We start from the raw sequence: 23,877 nt of genomic DNA on the forward strand, positions 1-23,877 counted from the left end.
TGGGTGGTGGCAGAGTAATCTGCTTATGTTGAAACACTCTTTGGTTCTCAGGCTAAATTAATCTACAGAAACACCTTACCAAGGTGCGCAAAGGGGAAGAGAATAAGACCTGTAACATGTTACTTTATGTGTCTTAGTTCTGAAAAACAAGGATATATCAAAAAAAGAAATTATAAAGCTGAGACGGTAGGTAGATAAAATTTTGACTGAGGTAGAAACTACATTAAAAATAGCTTCATCAGTTTGGAAAGTGTAACTATACACAATGGGAGGCTGGTAAAAATATATGGGCTATTTGTACACAACTCTTTAAGAAACTGGTTTAAAGAATTAGATTTTATGAGGTCAGTACAACTGAATTTCTCAAGAAAATAGAATTACCTGCCCTTGGGACAGTCACTTAAGTCACTTAGATTTTAAGCTCTCAAATTCTTCAACTGAAAAATGAGGGGATTGAAATAGATTATTGCTGAACCTCTTGCCAACTCCAAAACTATAAAACTAGTGTTATGTAACAAATAAAACAAGCTGGAGCAAGAGGATTCTGGAGCTAGAAGATGCTGGTTGACTCTTCACTATTTACCACCTGAATGATTGTCACAGATTTGGTTCCCTAGGAAGCAGACTCTAAGATTTAGAGATTTGTGTGAGAGTGGTTTATTGGGGAACAACACATGAGAGGGGTGAGGCAAGTAGGGCTAGCCAGAGTGAGCATTTGAATTGTGATGTAACTGCAGTATATGTCTGAGCCAATTTTACTGGGGAACTCTGGGGCTGGGATCACCGTTTAAATAGCCCTGCCTGTTTTAATGGACTTTTAGCTAAGATGGAGTCTAAGGAACTAAGGCTCCATCTAAGAAAGGGGGATTTACCTTCCCTTCGGAAACAACTAAAGAAACAGGCAATACATGTGAAAAAATGTCTTTCAAGACCCTGGACATTAGGCAATTAAAGATGACGATTGCTATGAGATGGAAAACAGAGTAAGTCCTATGACTTCTCCAGCCTATTGCCTTAAGGGAGTTTCTAGGCCATAGCTTAGGGAGAGGGAACCAAGATGGAGTCCAGTGGACATTTTGAGTTGAGGTGGAGTTGAGAGTTCTAGAAAAACACAGCAACTATATTTCACATGGCAAAATACTGCAAAGGAAAGAGTGAGAGGGATCCCTGGATATCAGTGGAGGGCACTCTCGTGCACACACAGAGGACTGATCGGCATATGTGTGTGGGGAGATTACCATCCAAGAGGAATAGAGGAAACAGTGGCTGCTGTTAACTCAGGGCTACGATTATTGTCATGGGACACTGGGCGCAGTGCTCAGAAAGGTCTTGCCTCAGTGTGGGGAAATAATTGCCTTAGATTAAATACTGATCAATTTTATCCACATGATTTAACGGAATCCCAGAGCAGAGCTCAGGAACACATACAGAAATAGAAGAATATCCAGTACACAAAAAGTCTGGCATCAAATAAAATTAAGCAAGAATGCAGAAAATTTTATTTTCTGCATTTTGGCATCAAATAAATGTCTGGCATCAAATAATATCTGGCGTCAAATAAAATTAAGCAAGAATGCAGAAAAGTAGAAAATTGTGGTTCATAAGTAGAATAATCAACCAGTCAAACCAACCCATAACTGACATTATGTTAAAATAGTTATTGGAACAATTTAAATGTATCAAAGACATTTAAAAAGATAAGTAGAGGCGTGGAAGGTATGAAAACATCCAAATCAAACTTCTGGTGATTAAAACCACAATGTCTGGCATGAAAAATACACTAGATGAAATTAATAGTAGATTAGATATTGCCAAAGAAAAGGTTAATGAACCTGATGACACATTAATAGAAAGTGTCAAAAATAAAACACACAGAGAAAAGCAATTTGTAAAAATTAAAATAACATCAGAGAGTTGGATTACTTCAAGTGGTCAAATGTGCATGTCATTGGACCCTCTAAAGGAGAGGAGGAGTGAGGGATCAAAGTATCTGAAAAAATAATGGCTGAAAATTTTTCTAATTTTATGCAATCCAAGGTCAATAAGCCTCAAGAACAAGAAAAATAAGAAAAATCAAATCAAGATAGGTCTGAATCAATTTGGTCAAAAGCACTAATAAAGAGAAAAATGTTAGAAGCAGCCAGAGATAAAAGATGCAGTATACACAGTGGAACAAAGATAAGAATTACAACAAATTTTATATCAAAAAATTGTGCAAGCTAGAATTCAGTGGAATACCTTAAAATAATTAAAAGAAACGTGGCAACTTGGGATTTAATATACAGTGAAAATATCTTTCAAGAATAAAAACAAGCATACAAAACTTAAAGAATCCTGCAGACCTGAACTATAAAAAACGTTAAAGGAAGTCGTCAGGCAGAAAGGAAGTGACACCAGATGGAAAGAAGAATGAAGAAAACAGGAAATGAAAATTACATGGGTAAATATATGAGATCTTTTCTTTCTTTTCTTTTTTATTTTTCTGTAGAGACAGAGTCTCACTCTGTTTCACAGGCTGTAGTGCATTGGTATGGTCATGGCTACTGAGATTACAGGTGTGGCCACTGTGCCTGGCCCGGGATATTTTCTTATTATCTAAACTTTAAAAGAAATTATTAAAATTATTTAAAGCAAGAATAGTAAAAATGTAGCGTGGAACCTATAACAAATGTAGAAGTAAAAATATAACATGTAGAAGTAAAAAATAATTGGATTGTTTAGACTATTTACATATAATGTGATTATTGATATAGTTAAGTCTATAAACTATTATTGACAGTTTTTGCCAATTGCTTTTATTTGTCCCTTCTGCTTTCTCTTTTCCTTTTCCTCCTTTTTTCTCTTCTAGATTATCTTGATTCAGAAATGTTTTTGACTTTGATGCATAAGAGATGAAAAGCAAATGAAGGGAGCCCTGTATTTGCCACAATTTACAATAGGAAAATCCTGCAAAAAACATACCAGATTCCATTCACGGATTCCAAGGTAGAGAGGGTTTAGAGAATTTATGGCTGAGTGAGTGCCTTCTTAGCTTCCTTCTTTTTATGTAGTTGTTTTTCTAATTAATACTAGATATGAGATGAACAGAATCTCCTATTTTGGGTAAGGTGGGCCATGATTTAAATATCTCAATATTTTCCCAAAAGAAAGCAGATTTACAAGATGAAAGTATCACACCAGAAGTTTATTATGGAACAATCACATATGTTGACTCTCCTTTGACCCTCACTGCAGTGCACTTTCATTACTTATCAATCTGGGGGCGGGAAAAAGGGGTGCAGCCAGACAAGAGAATATACAGGAAACAAGCATTGTATATAAGTCTATGTATTTCAGTAATGCTGCTACAAGGGGATACAAAATCAGGTGCCAGCCTCCAGAAAGAAAGAGATTTTTTTTCTTTCCCCAATCTCATTTGGCCCCTCGGCGCTTCCTGAAGTAGCGATTATAGGCAGCATTGTATCCATAAACCATGGCGTAGCGTTCGCAAAGTCTGTAGTCATCACAGGCTTCCCTATTGAGCTCGTGGACAGGCTTAGAGCGTTCTCGGATCCTAGAAAGTGGAAGAAGAGGCCAAAATTGAGAAGGATACAGTGGAAAAATACAAAAATGGAAAAGAAGAAGAAAATATTGGAGAGACTTTCTCTCCATGCCCCCCTATATTAAGAGATATTTAAAGAACAGGGAGAGGCTGGGTGCGGTGGCTCGGGCCTGTAATCCCAGCACTTTGGGAGGCTGAGGTGGGTGGATCACTTGAGGTCAGGAGTTCAAGACTAGCCCTGCCAACATGACAAAACCCCGACTCTACAAAAAATGCAAAAATAGCTGGACATGGTAGCACGTGCCTGTAATCCCAGCTACTTGGGAGGCTGAGGCACAAGATAGTGCCACTATAATCCAGCCTGGGCAACAGAGTGAGACTCTGTCTCAGAAAAACCAGCCAACCAACCAAAAAAAACCAGGGAGGGAAGGCAGAACAGGAGATTTTTTTTTTTTTTTTTTTAATGAAAATAGAAGTTTTCTTTCTGTCCTCCTTTCTCTCCTCCTTCCCTCTCCTTTCCGGATCTTTCCCCAAATAATTTTCTAATAATTCAGTTGTTTTCTGAATATTGCTTTTAAGTTTTTTGATTTTAAAGATACAATTAGAAATAATGTATATGATGAAAAAGCTGTTTCCCACTCCAATTCACATCTGTGATCTACACTGGGAAAAATGACCACTCCTCATGAAGTTTTGTTACTGACCTCTCTTGGACTTTAGCTCTCCATCTCTGCTGAGGGGATATGAAGGTATTTGCATGTCTCCTGTTAATGAAGGGATCTTAGAACAGAAAATAAATAAATGCAGTTTTAGCGACACATAGCTGGAAATATTTCCGTGAATATTCCTTGACACAAATATATTTGAAAGTGCCTTAACTTCTGCAACTCATATAAACAGAGATTGGCAAAAATTAAAGGAGAGTATAAAGTAGATTTCATTAACTTCCTGATCAAATGAAATCAGTCATCAATCCATGTGTCTTAGAGACTTGTCATATAGGCTTTGTTGGTTTTGCGTTTGGACGATCACTTTGCCTTTCTTAATTTCTGTATTTCTACTTGGTAGATCTTAAATTCCTTTTGAGGAGAAATTCTCTGTCCTGAGGATTTATGAAGCATAACTAGATTGCCGGTACATGAACAGTTTAAACACTATAAAAATAATGAATAAATTAAAAATGAGAGTGATGTGCCATTTCCTCCTATGCTCAGTCTTTATAAATCCAGCTATTCAACAGCAATCAGCTGGCTGGGTGTGGTGGCTCATGCCTGTAATCCCGGCACTTTGGGAGGCTGTGGTGGGTGGATCACTTGAGGCCAGGAGTTCCAGACCAGCCTGGACAACATGGTGAAACCCCATCTCTACTAAAAATACAAAAATTAGCCAGGCATGGTGTCATGGGCCTGTAATCCCAGCTACTCAGGAGGCTGAGGCATGAGAATTGCCTGAACCTGGGAGGTGGAGGTTGCGGCGAGCCGAGATCACGCCACTGCACTCCAGCCTGGGCGACAGAGTGAGATGCTGTCTCAAAAAAAAAACAAGGAAAAAAAACCCAAAAAAACCAAAACAGCACTCAGCTTAACGTGGCGCCTGTGGTCTCCCAGCTGACTTGGCGTCCAGCTCTGTGCTTTACCATTTGTCATTACTCCTCGTTTTCCATCTGTGCAGTTGACGTGGTGCCAATTTAAAATTTCCAAATGAGATTTTATGGCTTCTAAATATGTCGCCTGTAACTTAAATCCCATACTGCACTACTTCAAGCTTAAAAAATTGCTCCTTTGGCAATTTTTATAGTCATTCGATTTAAAAATTTACTTTAGTTTTCCAAAAGAGGCCCCCTTTTCCCTCCCTGTTATATATCTTTCCATCTTGTTTATTTAAAAATAAGAAGAGGTTCTTTAATGCAAGGGATTTGAATAAAGAAGTTAAATATTCACTTACTAAGTTCATAAGATTCCATGCTTTCATGTGATTCTGAAATTAAAAAAAGATTCATTATATCAGTATTTATCAATGATTCATTATGTTATTATTTATGAATTTAGACACTGTGATAGTTTAAATACAGGGATGGAAGAAGAGGAAAGAGTCTAAAAACATGAAGAATATATTTAGCAGTGTGGTTATTACAAATTTCAGGAATTTAGGATTTATGAGGTTTTTCTCTAGCTCTGGCCTTGCTGTGGATATCTCTATATTTTAGTTTCTCTGATGTTGAAGGAGGGAGTGGCCATTTTCAGCTAAAATTTCCCAAGGGCTATGACGTCTTCAGACAAGCAAAATAAGACACTTTAAGTGCTGTACAGAAGTCTCCAGAGAACCTTCTTCTCTGGTTTATTCAGAGCCTGTTTGAGAACAGGGTCAAGGGGGATTAAGAAGGATCCAGAAGACAGCCAGGTTTCTCCAGGCAAGAGAACTACAGGGCAGTTGCTCTGCTGGGCTTACTAGGGCAGGTTTCTAAGAGGGTTCCGAAAGCCTCTTAAGAACCTGTGTTAAATTGGCAGCCACAGAAACCACTAGCTCCAGCTGACAGCTCACCCTGGGCACGATGCCAGTTCAGAGAGTGAACTGAAACGATATCAAAGCAGAAGTTTTCTTCTTTCTGCCACTCTCCTGAGCACAGCAGGTAAATTTTGGAATAAGAAGCTTCTATTAATATTTGCCAGCAGTGAATTTTCTTCAAAACTTAAAAAGGAGGTGAAGAAATCAAATCCTCTGATACAGAAAATTTGTGAATACAAGAGTGAGAAGCGTAATCTTTATGGTTGTTAATGTAATTTAAATTTAAAATCAATGAAAATATCTAGGTAATTGAAACAAAAGACTGAAATAAGTAAATAACTTTGCTTCAGATTTCCTTTTATAAGCTTTGAACAAATGCAGGTATATTTAACAACATAGAGAAAACAGGCAAAATTTATTTTCTGACAACAGGAGTTATGAAAATGATTCTTTTCTAAAATTCTTTTGATGTAAAACTTTATTTTAAAATTAATTAACTGAACAAACATAGTAAGTTCATGAGATTGTCCAGTCCCTAGAAAGGGCTATACTTAATACTTCACATAAAAATGGATTTTCTCAAAGGCAAGTGGTTTAAACAATACCCTTAACCCATTGATACCAAAGTCTAAATAAATATCCTTAAAAACGAGAATGCAGGGGGCTGGGAATTTGGTATCTTCTTTCTGAAATATGAGTTTCTAGATATACAGAGACTTACCACTGAACGGGTTTGCCTGTTAAGTTGCACAAGACTCTGGATATTTAGGATATAAAAAAGACTTAATAGAACAGATCAGTTTCTGTGAAGACTGGGAAATGTGAAAGTAATGGTACTTTAAGATTATAACAGAGAAAGGGGGAAGAAGAGGAGGAGGGAGAGGAAAAATAGAAGTAAGCCAAAGTCAGAGGCAGAAAAGTAAACACAGAGAAATGGGAGAAAAGTTTCTCACCATAACACAAAGTTACTACCGCTAAGGCGGCCAGGATGGCAAGAAGGATCAGGCTCTTCATAGTTTCTTCCTGCAGGTCAGTCTCAGGGTCTTGTGTAGCAGCAGTAGGGAGAGAGGCTCCTACGGGATGTTAGTGAAAGGCTGTGAGGTTTTTATAAGAACCAGAGCAGTTGAGAGGGGAGGAACCAGTGGGAGAGGGCTGGAGAAGGTGGGGAAGTGTTGGCACTGAACTAGCATTGGAACTTTTCCCAAACAGTCATTCCTTCCAGATATTATCTACTCTGAGTGGGCAGTTTTCCCTCACTCCTGGACCTGACTGTGCTATACAGGATGCTGCTCTGGTGCAGAAGTTTTGGCCATCGTATGCTTGGGGACAGACCTGGGCAAAAGCCCACAGAGGAAGTTGCCACGAACACATGATCTACCCTCCTGGCCCTGACCACAGGGCTTTTGGGTTTGGTCCACAGACAGAGCCCTAGTGTTCTGTTTGTTACCCTGATTGATTGATGAGAGGTTTTGGGGGAGAAAGGACTTCACTTTCTTTTCTTTTCTTCTTTTTAATCTTTGCCTCTTCTTCTAGGAGAACTTCGCTTTCTACACTGATTATAATTTAGACATCTTCCCAGTAGGGCTGAATCCTAGACCAATCTATCAATCCCAGACTAATCAGGCATTTGCCTGGGGATATGCATCTTTGGCATTTTTCCAAGGGTTCATCAGGATGGAGATATCCAGTGCCCCATGAGTTCTGTTTCCTTAATCAACACCGTTGTAACTTGCCCATCCAGTTTTGTGACATTAATTCAAACCTGTGCCCTAGTCCTCTTTTAGGCAGCGTATCAGTGCTGGAAAGTGCAGCAAGGATAAGAGGGTACTGTTCTCTCATTTCTGAGGGCGTTGTCTCGATAATTAACTAACTTGATAGACTTTTTAGTGAGTGGCAGGTGAGATGCAAGGTACTGTGCTAGGTGCTGTGGGGGATGTACAGGCAAACAACACACCTCCCTAAGGAGGTAAGTAATAGCTACTTACTGTTCACTTTGCTCTTTCACTGTAATGTATCCTCAAGCACAGGTTTTCACTACACCATCAGGCCCAGAAGTACTAGCTTATTTTCCACAGGAGGATTTCAGTTTGATGCCTCTGGTTATCTTGTATAGAGAGCTCTTTTCTTTCTTTCTTTTCTTCCCCCTTCTTTTGCAATCACAAAATCTGTCCTACCAGATGTGCCTCTCTTGCTTGGGAACCCAATAGTTTTCTTTGCAGACAACAGACTTGAGTCACAGAGCAGCAGATTGTAGAAGAGCTACAGCTTCGGGACCTCTGACTCTTGAGCTGGAACAGCAATAGGGCTGGGTTGGGGGTGGGGTGGATGTGTCTTTCAATACTGATGTATTTCAAGGAGCAGTGATGAACTAGGTGGAGCCTCATGCTTCATTCTTTTTGTCTTGTTGGGATGGAGTTTCCCTCCCAACCTCCATCCTGTGAAGAGCTTTTATAAATATTAACAGAGTCCCCATTAAAAGAAATAGCTCCTTTGAAATCTGAAAGATTGAGTTCTGAGGGATCAATAAAATTCAAATTTTCTCTCCAAAACCTAAGAAATAGATTATCTGTGAGAAAATCTTAAAGAAAATCTCAGAAAGAAGACCGTGTATGTTCATCCTTGATAAATTCAACCATCACAATTTCCACTAATGAGATTGGCGGTTGTTCCACTCCTTAAACCACAACCTACTATGAGTGTTAGTTTCAGTGTCCATCTTGCAAGATGAATCATCTGAATCATTACATGATCAATGAATAATTTAAAGTGCGAAAGCCAGTTCACTATATTGCATGACTTTGGGGGGACAAGCTAGCCATAGATAAAAGTTTTATATGTACTTAGCTTAGTAATTAACCACCAATTAATATAACATCAAACAAGTTGAATTCCAATGTTTCACCCTTAAAATGAGTAGTCTACTCTCCCCGTCCCCACTTCATCTCTAGAATTAAAGAGAAATCTTCCCATTTTCCTGCTATAAATATGTGCTTTGCAATGTACATTAGCTCTGTCTTTTCCAGCCAAGTCATAGATGTCTCCTTTATCCCCAAGTTCAAATGACAACTATAATCTTTCAGTCTCTGACATCACAATTGTTTGTTTATTTTTACACTCCCAGAAACTAAACTTGAAAATCCTACACTTCTCATTTCAACTTAAGGTTCACCTTTTGTTCACCTTGAATCACTGCTTCCACTGGATTCCCTAAACTTAAGCATTTCTCTTTATCGTCTTGGTTTTTGTAAGGCTAACTTTCTTTTGGGAGCTGTGTCTCTTCGGTCCCTCATCTGCCTTTCCTGTCCATTGCTCTCCATCTATTTCTGGTTCGTCTCTGCAAAATCCCATTTATATATGATATGTAAAAATTATTAACATGTCTGAGAATCCAGAGCCCTTCTTTTTCTCTTCTGTCACCTTACTCCCCATTTCAAAGACAACTTTGTGAATGCCAACTCCAGTCATATGTTTTTATGATGAGGACTTGGACTAAAGCATGAAGCAGGGATGGGAGCTTTGCATTAGAAAGGACCAAGATTGACTCATCTGAGAGAAGACAGAAGAAAAGAATGGAAGTAGGAAAAAAAAAAAAAACGGAGAAGGGGAAATGAGAAGAGCCTTACCAATTTGGTTTGCTGGGTGAATTTTAGGTAGAGACTGAGTGACAGAGAAAAACGGAGGCAGTTGTAGAAGGTGAGACATATTAAAAGCGAGACATGGGAACAGAGAAATAAAAGTTGCTTTGGTTAGAAATAGCATTGTTTGAGATTGCAGAATACTGTCTGAAAATTTTCAGAAAATATTGAAATTTGAACAAATTAATTTTGCCAGCTAGTTTGCATTTTCTTAATTGGGATATCTTGTCAAGACGAGACCACATGAAACTCTAAATTCTAATTAGATTTTAGATAATTATGAAAGACACTTATATAGACATTTTCCCTTAACAAAAAAGAAGTGTTATTCAGAGGAGAGAATATTTGAAGATACTCCTAGAAGTGATAACAGAAATATGAGACAGTGATATGATTGCCAGTTTTTAAAAATGTATAGGAATCTCCTCATGTGAGGTTGGCAACGTGGGAACTGAAGCAAGAGAAGCCATGGAGTAATACAGATCTCCTATTCCATCTACTCTCAGGCAGAAAAGAGAAGAATGACCATGCCTGTCAGGGCCAGAAGGAGCTTCATGATTTCATAATTCTCCCATCCATTCATCCATCCATCCATCCAGCCAGCCAGCCAGCCATCCATCAAGTTATCTATCTAGCCAACAAATGTACTGAGCATCTACTGTTTGTCAACTCTAGGCTGGAAATACAGTAGAGAAAAATACAGATATGGGCCCTGTCCTCATGCATCAAGTGTGCTCTTTGAACATAAATTTAATAGTGGCTCCTCTTATTTAAAAAATTGTTAGGCAGCCAACTGGCCTTAAAGGAGACCAAGTGATGAGCTTTCTCACTGGGCTGACCATTCTTATGGGCACTCAGGAGCATCTCTGTTTCCAAAGCATCAAGAAAGGTGCTAGTGACCAGCTCAGATAATTCTGAATTTAGGGAGGGAATGCAGGAGAGGAACATTGGCAGAGCTTCTGAGAATTACTGTGGGGAGAAGCTTCTCAGAAAAGTATATTTGCCAGAGAATATACCAAAAGAGTTATCCCCTTCACATGGTATTTCTGTGACTAAAATAATGGCACAGAGGTAGTAAGTGTAATATATTTCCCTATCAATTCTACCTCCTTCTCTTTCTGTCCTTGCTTATCCTTTAACTAACTCTTTTTCAGATGGCTAGGCATTTTGTCTCTTTGAGGAATTTTCCTGGCTCCAGTCAGATTTCTTTTTCTTTTTTGCTGTTCCATGAAATTCAGCTTTATTTACTGAATTTTGATTTTATAATTTTTTTTAAACTGGCAGCACTAAAGTCCTTACCCTTGCCATTAAAGGAAAAACGCAAATGAAAGAAGAGTTAGGAAGAAGCAGCCCTGAAGACAAAAACAGAAATCACTCTCTAGGACATCAAAGGACAATGAACTAGGAGACAGAAGCCCAGCCAATGTCGTGGGACAGTGCCGTGCTCTTAGTTCTTTTCTTTTAAGGGAAGCCCCTTGAGAGGATTCTGTGTGTCAGATTCTTAACTGACATAACTTCCTAGGCACAGACAGAATCCTTCTTTCCTTTCCTTAATTTGTCTTAGTTGAACTAAGTAAGAATAAATGTTTGTCAAACTCAGGCATGGGAGGAGCATCTGGGGACTTATGGGCTGAAACTTCCAGGGAAAGTTGGAGGTGCCTGATTATTAAACAAAATAAAGGTGGAGAAGTCTGAGAGGTGGAGAGCTTTTGGCTGGGAATGGCTGGGATTTTTCTTTTCCTCCCCTATCGATTATTTCCTCCACCCTTTCCTTCTTAAGAAAAGCTTCAATTTTTAAACAAGATAGCAAATATCAAATAAAAATTATACATCTATCCAAGCACTATTATCATATGTCAAATGCTTGCTATATATTAGATGCTCTGATAGTCACTCTTTATTTTTTATTTACTTCTCTTAATAATCCTATAAGCTAAGTATAATGACCCACATCTCATATATAAGAAAATGGAAGCTCAAAGAGGTAAAATAGTTATCCAAGATCACACAACAACTAAATGGCAAAGACAGGATTAAAATGCAGGACTGTTTGATGTCAAATAGTGTGTTTTTAATAATGATACAACCATGTGAGATCCCTCCAGGTTCTGACACCTGCTTAAATAATTTTGTGATTGCGTCTTACAGGGTTCCTTGAGTTTCAAATTTCATAGCTAGAGACAAAATTACACAAAATTAAGATATACACATTTAAAATGATAATTGTCTCAAAATCCTTTAAAATAGTGCAATACAAATTAAAGGTCTACATACACTTAAGCCCAGTAAGTTAAATGACTTATAAAAACGGAGAGAGGGATAGTTTTAATATTGGATCCTAAGTCCCCTGTTTCTCTCTCCAGTACACTGCACACTAAACATCTGCCCAAAGAAGCTCCAACTCAAATATGTTACTTTCCAAAACCTTTCAGCTTCCTTCAGGAATCACCAAGTCTCATCCAGTCTGTGAAAGCCGATGTTTGCTGTCATCTGACACTTGCTCTGGTTTGGTGTATCTGACATATTAAGAATGTCATCTCCCAGTGCACAAGGCCAATTTCTATATTTACTTAGACCACCACCCCCCTCCCCACCCCCAGAAAACTAGAAATCTCAGCTTAATTTGTAGAATGCTCTGTCAACTCAAAGCAAAATAGAGAGCAGGTTCTATGTCTCCTGTCTTGACTAAAGATGAAGATGTCTTGACTAAAGGCTGGCTATTTACTCATTAGACTCTGGCTGCCTTTTCTGGATGAGGTGCAATCAAGACAAAGTCCGAGGAATTTCTCCTGCAGTACCATGGTATCAGCTGGAAAAGAAGGCACCCTTTTCTATCTATTCTGCTGTCATCCCACACTTTGGGATATCCTCATAATCTCCTTTCATTATTCCAAATCACCAAAGTAAAAACACTCCTTTTTATATTCAAGACATTTACAACCCCAAGAAATGGAGCCAAGTAACTTGCAAGAATTGCAGGGGTTATTGGTGACTGGCAGAAACAGGATCCTAAAGGTAGGATTGGTGAGGAGAGGGGATACGAGAACAATGACATGATGTCTCTAGAAGTGAGATGGAAGCAGAGTGGGATTATATTTACCCCTTGTGAAGACATGAAGGGAGTAGAGAGAGATAGCTTAATTCACCAAATCACAGTACCCAAGAACTTGATAGCACTAGTATGAGTTAAAAGAAGTAGTTTTAGGGAAGATAGAAGTAATGCTTTAAACAACAGAGAATAATTTTTAAAAGTTAAGTAAACATAACATTCGTTACCAAATGAAGTTAAAACTAGTTGATGATAATTTTTAAAGTTGACATGAGAAATGAAAATATGCTGTCTTTGAAATCCTTCAGTCAGAGGTATGCATCTGAATGGACCCCGTGTCTAACCTAAGGGTGCTTCCTTGAAATGGAAATTTAAATCTTTTTTAGGGTGATTTTAAGTTTAGGTAATAAATTAACTAGAAGAATATCTGGTAGTTGCATGAGTCAAATCTACCATGTTCCTTCCATATTCCAGCCCGTACCCATTTCATCTGTTCTGTCGCTCTCTCAAAACAATAACAACAACAAAAAAGCAGATGGCGGAGGGGAGTGAGCATTCCCCAGCTTCACTTCATCTAGATATTCTCTCCATACTTTTGGTAGCTACTCTAACAAACAATCGTCACAAAACCTTGATAGGACTCTAAAGACAGGCTCTGTAGAAGCTGGCCAAAGGATGTAGTTTTTAGGATAAGAAAGCCTGGATTTGACTTTTAGCTCTGCTGCTTTTTCTTTTCTTTTTTTTTTTTTTAATTTTGAGATTGAGTCTTGCTCTGTCGCCAAGGCTGGAGTGCAGTGGCACAATCTCGGCTCCTTGCAACCTCTACCTCCCAGGTTCAAGTGATTCTCCTGCTTCAGCCTGCCGAGTAGCTGGGACTACAGGCTCATGCCACCATGCCCAGCTAATTTTTTTTTATTTTTAGTAGAGACGGGGTTTCACCACGTTGGCCAGGCTGGTCTCAAACTCCTGGCCTCAAGTGATCCGCCTGCCTCGGCCTCCCAAAGTGCTGGGATTACAGATGTGAGCCACTGCGCCTGGTCTGCTGCTTACTCTGCATGTGGCATTTGATATGCTGTTTAAGCTCCTGAGCCTCAGTGACACAGGTAGGGATTATAAGTGTCTGCAACATACTAGATGCTCACTAAGTGTTAGAGGACTCTAACTCAGAGGACCATTAGATGAATTAAATAAGGCAATACCTGCAGAGCTCCTAGCTTAATGGCCTACATACTTTTAATGCTGTGGAGTACATGCACACACAATATTATTTCAAAAAATAGGTTCAACTCCACTGGTCTAGTGTTACTTCCACTTCTTCCCAATAACGAGGGAATAGATTGTTGAAAACCAAAGCAGAGGAGAGAATGCAAAACATGGGAGGGATTGACTCAGCAAGGCCTTGTCCAGTGGGAACTGTGGAACTGGCTGATGCTCAGTGTAGTTCTGACCCTGCCACCCAATGGCTGCGTTACTGTTGAGCAAGCCATTTGCCTTTTTAAACAGAAGAGCTGGAATAGACCTGTATAATTTTGTGCTTCTAAATTATTTCATCCTTGAAATGAATAAACACGATAGAGAAATTATATAATTCAGTGTTTGAAGGAACACTTTGTTCTTAATGCAATTTTGCAAGAGTTTCTAGGGCTGATTGGTGTTTGGATGTCCATCCCTCAGCCAACAAACCACTAGCAAGACGCCTTTTAAAAGCTTCATTCAAATAACTGCCTGCCAATAGGCCATGTCTTCTGTTGTTTCCCAGTTGTAGTCAAATAACTTGATTCATTTGAGTTGGATGCTGATATACTTTGAAATCCTTAGGAGAAGAAAGTCAATCTTTTCAGCCAGGATTTGGTCAGTGAGAGAAAGCTCTCCTCCTCGTGGAAGGGATCAGCAACTGAGCAACTCCTCTTTGTCCCATCGCCTAGTCATTGCAAACCATGGAAATGGGATGAAATTCAGAAAAGGAAGTTTAGACAGGACACAGAGGAAAAATGTCCAGGTTAACATGAGAGAGAGAACATCACAGGGAATGCCTTTGCTGATCAATCTAAGAAGTGAACAGGCTGTCAAATAAGTGATTGTTTCCACATCTGATTTCTCCCTGATGGAAAAAAATGCAGTGAAATGTTGGCTGGGCTGACTGTGGAAATCTATTTCAACCCCGCCTGCTGGCGTTTGTTTAAGCGGTCCTGTAACCAGAGTTTGTCTGAATCTCAGGGGCCTTGCTCTGACTCCAATTCTTCTAATCTATCACTCTCTGTGTTTCCTGTTTTCTCATAATCCCATGCTAATTTTTTTCATGCCTTTTATGGAATTTTGAAAAAGACTTTTATTTTGTTGAGAGGATGAAAGGGGTTTTCACTGGGGTTCTTTGTCTTTTGGTAAACCATAAACCAGTGGGAAAAAGAATAGAATCAAAAGGAAGAGGCAATAAGCTGAAGGGAACAAAATGTAATTTTTGGTCTTACTCTGTTTTGGGATAGCAATAGGAGGGCAGGGGAATGGATATGGGCTGGGGTGAGGGACTAGGAAGGATGAGAGTCTGATACGAACGCTTGTTTGTCTTGCTCCTCTACCAGACAGCAAGTTCTTTGAGCTTAGCCTCTGGCTCTTAGTCATCTTTTATTAATACACACAACAGCTTCTCATTGCTTACAGAATTAAGCTGACATCCTTCTCAAATTCACATGCATCCTAAATTCTCTGGTGCCATAATGAGAGAGTGGAAAAGAACATGTGAATCCCACTCCATTTGTCACTGAATGATCCCTGCTGTCTCTCAAATCCTCATTTTCTTCATCTAATAAAATGTGGGCAATAATGGAAAGTAGCTTATAGAGTTGTAGTGAGGATTAAATGAGATAATTCATGTGAGGGCCTGGCTGGCCCAGTGGTGGCATATAGTAAATATTCCATGAAAGTAGCTATTATTATTATTATCACAGTGTCTAACTAATTACGTGACCCTGAATAAGTCATTTTTTCACTGTAACATGTGAGCGATAATTCTTTTGTAAATTGTTGTAAAGATTTAATGAGGAAATCTTTGCAAAATACCCAGCAGGTGTCTGTGATGTAGTAGGTGCTTATTAATTGTTACTTCCCAGTTGTCTTTCCCATTCATTTCTTTCACTGTTTCCCTTCATGTAACCAATCCTAAAGCCAAACTGAGCAACTTGTTCCTGCGCACCCTTCAGTGTTTGCTATCACACATTTGCTCATTTTATAGTATCCTCTTTTTCTGCCTCTCTGTCTCTGTCTATAGGAAAGTTGGGTATCTTTTAAGGCTTATCTCAAATACCACCTGCTACATGATGTCTTTCTTAAGCTTCTCAACCAGGTGTAATTTCTCCTCCCTTCAAAAACTCCCTTAGCACTGTTTTTTGGTTTGTTTTTTTTTTTTTTTTTTTTTTTTTTGAGACGGAGTTTTGCTCTGTCTCCCAGGCTGGAGTGCAATGGCGCAATCTTGGCTCACTGCAATCTCCACCTCCCAGGTTCAAGTGATTCTCTTGCCTCAGCCTCCTGAGTAGCTGGAATTACAGACATGTGCCACCACGCCCAGCTAATTTTGTATTTTTAGTAGAGATGATCACCATCTTGATCAGGCTGGTCTCGAACTCCTGACCTCAGATGATCCGCCCGCCTTGGCCTCCCAAAGTACTGGGATTACAGGCGTGAGCCACCATGCCCAGCCTCCCTTAGCACTTTTATTTCTTTACTGGTACATACTTTCTTTTTTGAATTACAGGCATTTCTGTGCCCCATCTTGTGCACACACTCCTCCTAGCTATTCATGGTACAATCACCTGTCTCCTCTTCTTCCTCACCCCGTACTCATTTACCCAAAAGATTCCAACTCATTATCTAGGAAACTGTCGTCTCTAGAAAGACTTCTTTCTTGCTGAAAGAAGAAAGAATTCTCTTGCTGAATTGCATTTCCAGTTAGATGCCTCAGTTTTCTCATAGTAGTCATGATACTTTTTCATTGATCTTACTGGATTTCAATACAGAACGTTAAGCTCCACAAGGGATATCAGGGATTGTGTCTTTTTCACCTTTGTATTCTCTGTTTCTTACACATCATCTGGAACACAGTAAGTGCTTATTTATGTTTCTGGAACTGAGCTGATCCTGCAAACCCAGTGCAATGTTTAAACACCACAAAAGCTCAGTGAAGTTACCCTTAACAATCCACTACAGCAGTCTACGAACCTTAATGGAAACATCTCTGCCTTTTGTGAAGATAGGAAATTGCTGTAATTTGAAATGCTAAATAACTACACTGTATGTCAAATAAAAGAAAAATGCTATTTCACTGTTATTTTTTGCCCTTGCCTTATGCAGCAATCCAACTACTAAATTAAATTGTTATCTTTTTTATGAAATAGCAATATTCCTGAGAAGTTTCCAGATAATGTCATAAAATTAAATTATGACATAAATACATGTAAAAATTCACTCTTTTTAAAGAAAAATCTTAGTGAAACTACTTGAATAGCAAGAATTCCTCTGGAAGGGTAAAGTAAGAAACAGTCCCTTACTGTGTTTGGATATAAACATGTGTTTTTCTTTGCATCTGTATTTTCACATATTGATTAACAGGAGTGGACTTGTGCATGCCATATAAAATTGTGTAAAGTAGCTGACCCCGGGTAGAGCACCAAACAAGTTATGAATGTTAGAAGTTCAATGAAAAGAAAACAAGAATATTTGAAAGAATGCCAAGGGATAGAATTAATTGATTTAATACATTTTGCATTACAGTAATAGGAATAGCTAATATTTATTAAGTAGTGTTTTATTTCTTTGTTTTCTCCACTTTTTTTCTGGTCCATCAAAACAAGCCTCTTATCTACTCCACACTGCTTAAAACAAAGCACAATTTTTAGTTTGAAAAAGAAAAGTATGAATGTATTATCTATAAGTAATAAAAAGTTAATTTGTGAAAAAGAATATAGCTATCCCAAGACTTCTCTCTGCAAATTTTATATGTTTGCAGAACATTTACCAAATAGCTGAAAGGAAGACAATTTTGTATCATCTTTCCTTTTCCGAGAAGTTGTGCTGTATTTGTTGGAATACATTTCAGTACTTTCATCTGATCCTCAGATGACGATGCCATATGATGTTTCTCACAGGGTCAGCAGCGAAAGAGGATTTCTGGGGATATGTGTTTCAAAGCCAGTGATTCTTGGGAAGGAGTACGAACTCCGATACAAATACTGGCTCATCTCTATACCATGGACTCTTGAGAACAGCAGTGTTTCACCAGTTAGCATTTTGTTGCCAGAAATAAATCAAATGGACAATGGTGCAAAAATAAAAATGTTCCTGGAACAACTGGAGGTCAGTTTTGACCTTAGGTAATCTGGCAATTTTGCTTGGATTTCTCAGTGCCTACATTTGATCTCTAAATTATGCTTTGTGGCTGAACTCACCCTTTCTAGGGCCAGACACAGTTTATCTGGCTAGGATTTTTGCTGTGTAGGTTTAAAGATAAGTAAAATATCTGACTCACTGCTCATCTTGCCAGCGTGTCTTTCTGTTGCACAAAAAGATAGCAACAACATAAGCTGCCATGAATAGCTTTGGCAAGGCTGACTAGTAGGAATGGTTTCCATATGGTGTAAGATTAGAATTAATTGCTCAAACACATGGCAGTTAAAGAACCCTAAGGTGTTTCAAGAGTCCTGAAAGAAAAGACCAAGAAAGGAAAAGAAATTAAAACACTTCAGTGAGTCTCTAAATAAATTTATATAGGCCATAGCATATTATTTAAACTATCTGGGGCCTAAATGATGTTTTAAGGAAAAAAATTTTACTTATAGCATGCACGGATATTTAAAAAATAAAATACATGCATAAAAGAAGGCAATTTCTATTACTCATGTAGGCATCTTTGAAGAGGACCAGGAATAAAACGTATGCAAACAACTGAGCAAATCCATAATAAAAATTCACACATGCACGTGATTATAAAACAAAGTTTAAAATATTATCTTGATATAAATAATATAATTTATTTTTATAGAGTTCTTATGGGAAATGGAGGCTCAGAGGTGTCAACTGATTTTGTCCAGAGGGACACTAGGGGCTTTCATGCCTTGGACTTTACCTGACTTAGAATAGTTCTCTGTGTGCATATTTATGTGTTTGTGTATATATTGTTTATATTAGATTATAGATATCTAAAGAGTGAAGATTATGTTCAACTCATAGTTGTATTCCAATATAACACATGCTACATTGCCTGGCAAATAGTAAGCACTTAATAGTTATTTGCTAAACTGAATTTATAAAAACAAGTTAACATATCCATGATGGGAATTTCTGAGCATAATCATAATATTTCATTCATTTCCTCATTTATTCTACAAACACAAACTGTCTATTGTATGCCAAATACTGTTAGAGTTGATATCTTTCCTCAAAAAAATTACACTTGATAGAGGGATAAAAAGTCTTGTGAACAAATGATTATAAGCACATGGGAAAATCTTTAATCAATTATGTAAAAAGTATTTTACTGCAGAAAGTAGTCCTAATATAGTGGCAATTCTAATTAATGTAAATGGGCCAAACTCGCCATTTAGGTGGGGAGGTCTAATGTGTGGTCTCTAAGAGAAACATTTAAGATACAGCAAGGTTTGAAATACATTTATTATACTATTCTTGTCCTATTTTGATAAAAAATTATGCTAGCCTTGTAATATGAGTTGCAAAGACTTTCTTCTTTTTTCTATTCTCTGGTACAGTTTATGTAAAAGAGAAATCTTTAAATTTTAAAAATATATTAAATATTGTTTCTTTTATGACTTACAAATTATTTAGTAGTGTTTACAACTTGCTAAATGCATGGGTTTTAAAATATTTTGATATTGATTCCTAGAATTATTGCATATTAGATAATGTGATGATTATTAAATTTATTCTTTGGTATTTTTCAAGGCTTTTTATGGCCTAATAAATGGTCAATTTTTATAAAGTTTTCATATTTGCATAAAGATTTATTCTTTAATTATTGGATGCAAAGCTGTATAAATGCTTACTTTAGCAAGCTTATTAATTAATTGTATTACTCAAAACTTCCCTGGCTTTATTAAATTATTTTTGTGTGCTTGATTAGTTCATTAATGATTAAAATCTGTAGTTCTAATTATAGATTTTTCAAATCTTGCAATTTTTCCAATTTTGCTTTCTATGTTTTGAGGATATAGTTTTAGGTACTACATATAAGTTGAGAATTTTTATGGACTCCCAGTTAATTTTTCCTTCAGTTGTCATTCAATATGTCTCTTGTCTATAACAGTGCTTTCTACCTTAAAGTTTATAGTAACTTATATTAACTAAATTTCACTATAACACTTTTCTTTAGCTAAGTATTTGGTTGCTGTCATTTTCTAACTCTTTTATTTATATTTTTATAAATCCTTTTATCTTATTTAGCTGTCTTGTTAACGCATATCAATAGAATTTTAAAATTAAGGTAATTTACATTTATTCTCATTATAATATTTAGGTTTATTTCTAAGATATTATTTTGTGCTTTTATTTGCTAAGCCTTTAATGCTTATTTTTTAAAAAAGTAATTTCATTCTTCTATTGGTTTATGTGACACTTCTTTATTTAATTGTATCCCTTTATTAATTTGTAAATTTTACATTTAATATCTAAATTTTTGTTTCTTTGTTTGTTTTGGAGACAAGGTCTTGCTCAGTTGTCTAGGCTAGAGTACAATGATGTGATCATAGCCCACTGCAGCTTTGCACTCCTGGCCTCAAGGGATCCTCCCACCTTAGCCTCCTGAGTATCTGCGATAACAGGTGAATGTCACCACATCCAGCTTATCTAATTTTTTAAGAGAGTTTCTTTGAACTATTAACATCTATATTTTCTTAACACAATAACAAATTAATCAATACTTCTATATACCTCTTGAGCAATGCAAGGAAGTTTAAATGTTTTAATGACAATTAAAGCACTGCCATAATTACTCACTATTATCCTTAATACTTTATACAGTCATCGTGTGCATTGATTTACATGCATGCTTACAATCTCTTTGTATTCAATTTTTTCTATGGTTGTACAATTTTTCTGAAGTAAAGCTTCTATCAGCGGGGTTTGTGAGTGGTAAGCAATCACAATAATTGTCTAAAAATAGACTTATTTTGTCTTTCCTCTGAAATGATAGTTTACTTAGAAATACAATTTTAGTTTGAAACTTGGTTTCCCTCATACTTTGAAGATTCTTTTTTATGATTTTCTGGTTTCTTCTAATGCTGTTTCAAAAATCTGAGGTCAGCTTCATAGAGGAGACAAACACTAAAGTAGTAAAATAAGTAAGTAATTTTATATGAGGTAGTGGCAGATGCTAAAAGGAAACAGAAGCATCAGAGGAATTACTTTGAGGGTCTGCACTGATTCCACATAATCTTCAGTTCACTTGTTATCATTAGGATATTTGTCTGGATTAGCTTACCCTACCCCCCCCAGTAGATGTTCATCTGTGTGTTGTGCTGTGTTAATGAACAAGATGGGTAGATTGCTACCCGGGTGGGACACACAGTTTTGTGGAATGCGATCATCATAAAAACGTGCGATTATGAAATTTGATAAAGTTAATGAAGGAAAAGTATAGACAGTTAGGAAAGTACATGACAGAGGATGCAGACTTAGTTTAGGGGGTTAGAAAAAAAATTCTTAAAAAGAATGTTTGAGCTGCAATTTGAAGTATAAATGAGAGTTAAATGGATAAAGGGGGAAGTAATACCAGAAAGAGAGAGTCTTACAGGCTGAAGGAACAGTAATTATGTAAGTTGTAAGGTGGAACAAGGCTTGAAGTATTAAAAGACACATGATGAGGCAGGGGATTTAGGCAGGTCCATGTAAAAATGCAAAAGAACTGATTTTTTAAAAAGATCTTAAAGTGATTGGAAATGATTAAGAACTTTAAGAAGGACAAGAGAGACATAAACAGATTGTTTTTTTTAATAAATGAATCTGGAAGCACTGTGGAGAATAGATTAGAGACTGGTAAGAGTTAATGCAGGGAAATCAGCTAGGGGTCGGGCACTGCAGCAGCTCAGGTAAGAGGTGATCATGACTTAAACCAAGATGAAGTGTAAGAGGAAGAAAGAAGAAGAGGGATATGGAAATTCTTTAGAAGGTGGTGGTGAATCAACGAATGCAGGAGTAAAGGTCTGGTGTCAAGCATGGGTCCTTTGTTCTGGATTGCACAACTGATGCTAATCTAGAGCAGTTCGCAGTTTGAAGGGAGAAATATAAGCCAGTATAAAGAGTTGAGATGTTTTTGTGATATCTAGATAGAAAGATAGAGTAAGCAGTAGGATTTCCGTGTTTAATCTTAGCTGGAAATGCAAACTTGAGAGTCATCATCCCATGCAAATAAAACACTGCGTTTTATTTTTTCAAAATTAATGGCAATACCCTTTTCCCTAAATGGGTGCCACCTATCTTCCACCATAGAACCAACCATTTGGTACTCATGGATAGATGAAAGAAATGAGCCTTTAGGAGCAAATGACCATAATTTCCCTTTGCTTATTATTTTTTGACTCTTTCATGAGTAACAGTAATAAGACCAAACAATATATTGCACAATATCAATAAAACTGAGTTATATAGACAGAGTTTAAACCACATAAGCCCATTGGGTTGATTTGCACAGAGTAGGCGATCAATACATATTTGTTGTTTGACCAAGTCACACTAAAAGTGTTGCTAAATCACTTCCTTAATGTTGGCTTATAATTGGGTTTGTTGTCAGAAACATGACTGTAGCCATAAATACTTTTGTACTCCTCTTTAAGCAGACAACAGAAAGCCCTTCTCACCCTGGAGGCTGACTTTGGCTACAAAGGCAGTTCAGTGACCTGGCATAACCTCAGATCCACAGCTTCAGGCTGTCACTGAGCCTTTGGTGGGCCATGGGCCTTCTCAGCTAATATAATTTGGCAAACACAAAGTATTTTATGAGAGAGGCAATGTGGAAAGAACTCTGTAATTTTGCAAAAAATTTTGCCAATGTTTTTAACCACTCAACTTCCCAAATACTCTGCTTCAGGCAAATTAATTTACAAATGTTTTGTATTTTCCATGTCTTTTTCCATTCTCTCTTTAGGGATCAAGGATTCAACATGAACTCTAGTCTTAATAGTCTCAAAGGATCAGGCTGAGTCCTCTGGAGGGACTAGAAACAGATATGTAAGAGGCAAGTTAAAATTGTTATCAAGGAAGGGGACCAAGGAATAGAACCAGGGAAACGATATTATATGTTGGATCTTAGAGTGTGAGACTGTAAATGGGAAATGTGGCAGGAAGTCGAGAGTTGAGATCAGCAGTAGGCCTCTAGGCCTAGTGCAAGGTTATAAGAAAATGGAAAAAGTCCGAAAGGTAGCTCCGAATAAACAAGAGTGTCAGGAGTTTCTTCCAGTGAGGCTGGGTAGCTGTAGGGGTAGGTGAACCTCACATACAACCTGTATTGTTACCTTTAAGAACTTCCTGTATCCTCGGCTTCAAATATTTCAGGAAGTGGTCAGGTGTAGTACAGAGATCTGGGGCAATCATTGCATGTTGGAGTCCCGGATTCCAAGGGCTTTTGGGAACAGATTTGTGAGAAAAGAGTGAAAAGGAAGCAAGCAGGAGGATGTTTATTTTTAATAAAGGGACCCTGCCCTAACTTCCTGAACTAAAACCAGTCTAGACTTGTTTTTTCCATTTTACACAATGTCCGTAACAACAGAATACATTTATTAAAACCAAACAAACTGGGGGTTGAGTTTTGGCACAGAAAGTCATACAGAAATAGAATCAGCTGCTCTTGAGTTGGGGTGAGTGACTGATTTACAAACCAGCAGTAGATTAAGGCTGCACTGGCCTTAACTGAACTGAAGTTATTTTCATTATGAAGAGACAATAGAGAGGCAAAATGTCTGGCCTGGTGCCTGGGAGATGAACTAGTTAGTCCATCAATTCTGACCTCCTTTTCCTTCAGTTTTCAAAACTCAAGAGATTAGAGCTAGGAAGGACCCTTATGGCATTTTCTTCATAACTGTGTGGAGAAAACTGAGTCTCAGAGAAGTTAGATGTTTTTGCCTCTGCATTCACAGCCATAGATTAAAGCA

The 23,877-nt window shown here is 37.6% G+C and overlaps 2 protein-coding genes across 6 annotated transcripts in view; one reads left to right on the forward strand and one right to left on the reverse strand.

Annotated features, from left to right (window-relative positions):
- PDE6H (phosphodiesterase 6H) overlaps nucleotides 1-23,877 on the forward strand; it is a 203,421-nt gene that overhangs the window by 75,809 nt on the left and 103,735 nt on the right. Inside the window, exon 3 of one of the 5 annotated variants that reach the window (XM_063786381.1) lies at nucleotides 2,849-3,015. The exons of the other annotated variants lie outside the window; for them this stretch is intronic. Coding sequence (XP_063642451.1) covers nucleotides 2,849-2,858 — 10 coding nt within the window. The 3' untranslated portion in view covers nucleotides 2,859-3,015. Of the gene's footprint in view, nucleotides 1-2,848; nucleotides 3,016-23,877 lie in introns of those variants that run through there. 5 annotated transcript variants of the gene reach the window in all.
- On the reverse strand, nucleotides 3,164-9,620 carry MGP (matrix Gla protein). The gene is made up of 4 exons (XM_520764.7): nucleotides 7,000-9,620; nucleotides 5,486-5,518; nucleotides 4,246-4,321; nucleotides 3,164-3,553 (listed from the first exon to the last, which is right to left on the reverse strand). Exons 1-4 carry the CDS (start codon nucleotides 7,058-7,060, stop codon nucleotides 3,412-3,414), a joined length of 312 nt encoding a protein of 103 aa, XP_520764.4. The 5' UTR covers nucleotides 7,061-9,620; the 3' UTR covers nucleotides 3,164-3,411.

Source organism: Pan troglodytes, chromosome 10 (assembly GCF_028858775.2).
Source record: "Pan troglodytes isolate AG18354 chromosome 10, NHGRI_mPanTro3-v2.0_pri, whole genome shotgun sequence".
Lineage (NCBI taxonomy): Eukaryota > Metazoa > Chordata > Mammalia > Primates > Hominidae > Pan > Pan troglodytes.